This window comes from Oncorhynchus nerka, linkage group LG16 (assembly GCF_034236695.1).
Source record: "Oncorhynchus nerka isolate Pitt River linkage group LG16, Oner_Uvic_2.0, whole genome shotgun sequence".
NCBI lineage: Eukaryota > Metazoa > Chordata > Actinopteri > Salmoniformes > Salmonidae > Oncorhynchus > Oncorhynchus nerka.
The window spans coordinates 12,462,198-12,467,515 of NC_088411.1; the positions used below are offsets into that span (position 1 = coordinate 12,462,198).

At 42.6% G+C, this 5,318-nt stretch overlaps 1 protein-coding gene across 1 annotated transcript; it reads left to right on the forward strand.

Moving 5' to 3' along the window:
• Positions 1-298: 298 nt before the first annotated feature.
• On the forward strand, positions 299-4,234 carry LOC115144036 (protein phosphatase 1 regulatory subunit 3C-B-like). Its single transcript, XM_029684656.2, has 2 exons — positions 299-559; positions 1,419-4,234. The coding sequence occupies exons 1-2, from the start codon at positions 546-548 to the stop codon at positions 2,365-2,367; spliced, it is 963 nt and encodes a 320-aa protein (XP_029540516.1). The 5' UTR covers positions 299-545; the 3' UTR covers positions 2,368-4,234.
• Positions 4,235-5,318: the final 1,084 nt, after the last annotated feature.

Genomic DNA, 5,318 nt, shown 5'->3' on the forward strand with positions numbered 1-5,318 from the left:
TGTACAAAATGCCTCGGGTCTGTCTTCAAACTATGAGATATGGTATTATAGATGTATATAACGTATAGACTACAAACTATTATTATTGTTATTGACATGCACATATTTAGTTGCTAAACATAAAAACAACCAGTAGAGGTCTATTATGACTCAAAATCTAAATCTTCTCCTCCACTCCCCATCCTGCAACGTAACCCGAACCGACTAGACATTTCAGCACGTCGGGTAGGACGTAGACGCGCAACGCTGAGCTGGTCGCTGATTGCTCGAGCGCTCGGCGTTTGGCTTTACCATTGGCTATCATCCGGGGTTAATTTGAAGCAGTATGCGAATCGTCTGGATGTACAGATGGAGACTGGAGAGCGCCTAAGCCATTGTCAGTACAGCTGGACTGCAGAGGTGAAGTGGGCGTGCCACGCAGCATTCAGGATCCTCAACCTTCATTGGAATGGCAAAATAAATAATAACACAATTCTGTTCTTATGAAGTTAGTCCGTTTATTCATCAGCAACATTTAAGGTTTTTGGCTGTTTCAACGCTTTCCAATGAATTGCACAAGGTAAGCTCACAGTGCGTCAAATGTGAAGCGCTTCGATGGAACTACTGTCATTGGATGGGGCATGAATTTTGAACTGCGCAATTAATAAAAACGAAAAGTTTCTTAAATATAATAGTTTTTCAATCCCAGGTGAGATTACATCTGTCGATGAAATATTATAAATTGAATCACTGACCAGTTTTCTTATGCCTGTGATACTTTTTATTACATTTTCATTGAATGGCCAGTATTGTTGCATAGAGCTAGATAAAAGGTCACCTATTTATACTCAAGCCTACTGCCCCCATGATCTACATGAAAACGAATAACCTATAGTCTATGTGGCACAGCTATTATCATGTGAGCAAGGATTTGAAAGTTGGATAGCTGTTTATCTTCTGGACTTTTGTAAGCTATTGCTGAATATTTTCTGGATAATAATTAGGCCTATTTGAACTGTAAAAGTATGCAATATAGCTCCCTACATACGATTATTATAGCCTGCTATAAACTATTTTGAGCATTATTATCAGTGTAGATTTTCAAACTGTTCCAGGAACAAATATATTGAATACTTTTACACATCTGTGTTGGATGAATTTAGATGACAGGTCTCTTTCAATTAATGAACTACATCAATCCCCCCAAAATAATGAAAGCATTTCTGCATACAATATTACTACGGAAGTGTGGTTTGAGTATGCCTAAAATACTGTTACCTCTGACACAGCATAGCCTGTGTACAGACTTCTGACATGAGTTCTATTACTTTCTTTGACCACATCCTGTATGGGCTTGACTACGTTCAGTTTCAACTGAACATATAACAGTTTCACCTAGAACCTTGTTGTCCTCTTGGTGCGGTCTTCTTTTTCAACAGGATCCTACACATGTTGGACACCAGGCCGATGCCAGGTCCCATCATGCCAGTAGATGTAGCCATGAGGATCTGCCTGGCAAGCTCTCCGCCCCTCCGCAGCTTCTTCAGCACGTACGAGGACTGCCGATCGCGAAACCTGGCCAACTGCTACAAACCACTGAGGCCGTGCATCAGCTCCAAGCAGGAGGCAGAGGCCTCCAGCCTGGGATGGAAGAGTCCCAAGGCCAGCGGGAAGAAGCGGGTGGTCTTTGCCGATTCAAAAGGCATGTCCCTAACGGCCATCCACGTCTTCAAGGAGTTTGAGGAGGACCCACTGTCTGACCTGCAATTTGACCTGTCGGACCTGGCCAATGCCACCACCGGCCTGAAGGTCTCCATAGAGAAAAGTTTCACTCTGGACTTCCCTCAGCCTGCTGCAGATTATCTTGACTTCAGGAACCGGCTTAAGAAGAACCAAGTGTGTCTGGAGAACTGCACGCTCCAGGAACGGTCACTCACTGGCACTGTGAAAGTGAGGAATGTAAGCTTTGAGAAACTGGTTTCCATACGGATGACATTTGACTCATGGGAAACACACACGGACGTTGCATGTACGTACCTGAACAATGTGTACGGTTGTTTGGACACTGACACCTTCGCTTTCACCATCGACCTGCCAAGTTCTGTGCCCTCACAGGAGCGTGTAGAGTTCTGCATATGCTTCACTACCCAGGATCAGACGTACTGGGACAACAACGATGAGAAGAACTACAAGTTGCTCCACAACGACACAGACCCTGACCAGACCAGCAATCCCATCATCCAGACCACCGCACCAGTTGAGTTCCAGAGAGACGGCAAGACGCCGGAGATGGAGTTTGACCAGTTCGGGAGCCCGAGAACGTCCAGTGGATTCTTCCCTGAATGGCAGAGCCGGGGACGCATAGAGACCACGGCCCCATACTGGTGAAGCAACAACAGGGCCTTTATGAGAAATCCACAAGATGCTCTCATAACATCAATTCCATTTGAGCGATAGCAGAACATTTAACTGTGAGTTCATATGAGAGTGCCGGCTGACCCCCCCCCCAACAATGAAGATATAACCACAATCTGAACCGTTAAGATGACTCGCGCGTCAACAGTTGCGGTCATTGTGGGGACCTAAGAATGGACATCTTTGTTTTTGTCACTGCAGTGAAAAGGTTCAGAATGTGCTGTCTCTTCATGTTTTGTGGGTATATGTGAAGAAACAGAAATCTATAAACAACCATTTGATCCTGTTGTTGTCATCCAGTTAACCCCCTAATCATTGTGTACCTGTACACAACATAAAGCATTGTGGTAATATGCCATCATAGCCACACAAATATTATGATTTAAATTGCCTAGAATTAATTACAAATTGCAAAGGGCATTAAAGGCTCAGATATAATAGTGTACTCAATTTATGCAGTGAACTAAAGCATTTTATAGATTTGGAAATGTGTTAAATTATGATTTGTCGTAACATAGATGCCTTCCTCTGTGATGTTACTTTGATTGTCCGATAAGCAGTTTGTAATACAATGGCGTTACTTCACCACCTGTATACACAGTGAGTAAAGCAGTTTGTAATACAATGGCGTTACTTCACCACCTGTATACACAGTGAGTAAAGCAGTTTGTAATACAATGGCGTTACTTCACCACCTGTATACACAGTGAGTAAAGCTGTTTGTAATACAATGGCGTTACTTCACCACCTGTATACACAGTGAGTAAAGCAGTTTGTAATACAATGGCGTTACTTCACCACCTGTATACACAGTGAGTAAAGCTGTTTTCAAAAACAGAAAGACCACTCCAAATTTGGGAGCCTGCACTTTAATTCATATTTTTAGCATTTAGGTTTAGCATTTTGTACATGGAGTGCTGTTTTGGTGAGTTTACAGTATATCAGCATAATTAGCTTTACTTGCCCTATAATAGCTGGAACTATTCCTTGGTGTTAGATGTACGGCAAGCCACCAGAATATCAGTACAATGTAAGTAAGTCACCCGAATGTTGCCAGACATTGTTGCCAGAGCACACAACTTTGCACTGACCGAAATATGGTATGCCTTTAACATGTGAAAGAATAAGAAGTTGAAAGTGGAATCATTTGGTACAACATAAAGTACTTCATATTGAAGTTGTCTAAAATGCCATGGTACCATTTGATTGAAGACTTTCAGGTGAAAAAAAATGAAAAGCAATACAGGTAAATATGCATGACGATACCCCAGCATATTATCAATTAGGTGTAGGCCTAAAATGGAGCACCTCCCTTTTTTCACTTAGCAATTTTTCCTACCTCCATGGTATTTGTGAAAATCCTTCACATGCAAACACATTCAATGTGCTCTTCCTAACCTGCTCTTCAAAATGTTTGCTGCTACTGTACGAATGTGCTGTTCTATCTTCAATGTGTTTCGTGGACCCATGCTATGTGAATTCTCTCCTATGGGTAAGAAAAAGGGGGGAGAGAGTGAGGGGCAGTGGGGATGTTATTTAAGGAATGTATGAGTAAGTAAGGGAAGTGCTTAAAAGGGAAATGAATGGAAAATAGGTCCGTGTTCGAGGGCTATGCTTGGGACTGAGGCTTCAGTGTTTACCAGACATTGGTGAACACTGTTAGCTACTTTGTTTCTGAAATGGAAATACGGCCGAATGTAAAGGGCTATGACTCAAGCCGTGGTGTCTAACCACCAGCATGGTTTTTTTCTACTGCAAGGAAAGGTCTCTGTGTGTGAGAAATGGTTTACTGTTTTCTGTGTTCCTTTTAGAAATAAAAACAAATCTAATGTTTATAAGGGTGAAAGACTCCTGACTTTTCAATCTGGATTTTATGTATGAGATGATTATGTTGTCTAAGCAGTATTATCCAACTGGGATCACTGTATGTGCAAAATACCATTGTCTAAAGCGCAAGTACAACATTCTTGATGACATTTTGTGACTGAACAGGGTGCACAAATGATAAAAGTGGTGTGACTCTTATTACAAGAGTATATTTATACAGGGGTGACCCGTTCAAACAATCAAGCAATTGAGAGCAGACACAAACAGTCATCTGGTCATCTATGAACATTTGAACATCTTGGCCATGTTCTGTTATAATCTCCACCCGCCACATCCAGAACCAGGCCAACCCCTCACAGCCTGGTTCCACTCTAGGTTTATTCCTAAATTCCAGCCTTTCTAGGGAGTTTTTCCCAGCCACCGTGCTTCTACACCTTTATTGCTTGCTGTTTGGGGGTTTTAGGCTGGGTTTCTGTACAGCACTTTGTGGCATCAGCTGATGTAAGAAGGCCTTTATAAATACATTTGATTGATTGATTGATTGATTGATTGATTGACAGTAGGTCAGCGTCTGGTCCATTGTTGGTCCATATGTTTCCAGTGTCCCATGTGACGCACGTCTCTCAGAAAGTGCAGAGAGCCTCACTTAAGAATGCTGAAGAGACAAATAGCCACACAGGCAATGTTAACAGACGGACGTAGAGCACTGGGCAGACAGAGAGCATGTCTCATTGGCCAAGATTGATGAGCTGCCAGATGTATGAGCATAGACCAGACAGGTCGCTGCTATTATTAGAGACAGAGAGCAGAGCAGACGATAACACAGACTGTGTGAGCATAATGATCGCTCTGCCTGCTTACCAGCACGTACCAGCCATTTGCTGCAAAAGCTGTTTAGAAATGCAGTTTTCTTCAGGATGTACTGACCCGGAAGAACTTGGCATGTTTGACTTTGCATTCAATCAGAGTGTAGAAGAGAGAGAATGACACAGAGATGAAGGGAAAGAAAACTTCTCCCGGACAGGTCAAGTGGGGAGACGTCTGTGTTTACTGTTTGAACGTAAGAGTTGAATTGAGCGAGTCAGTGACTATCAGGT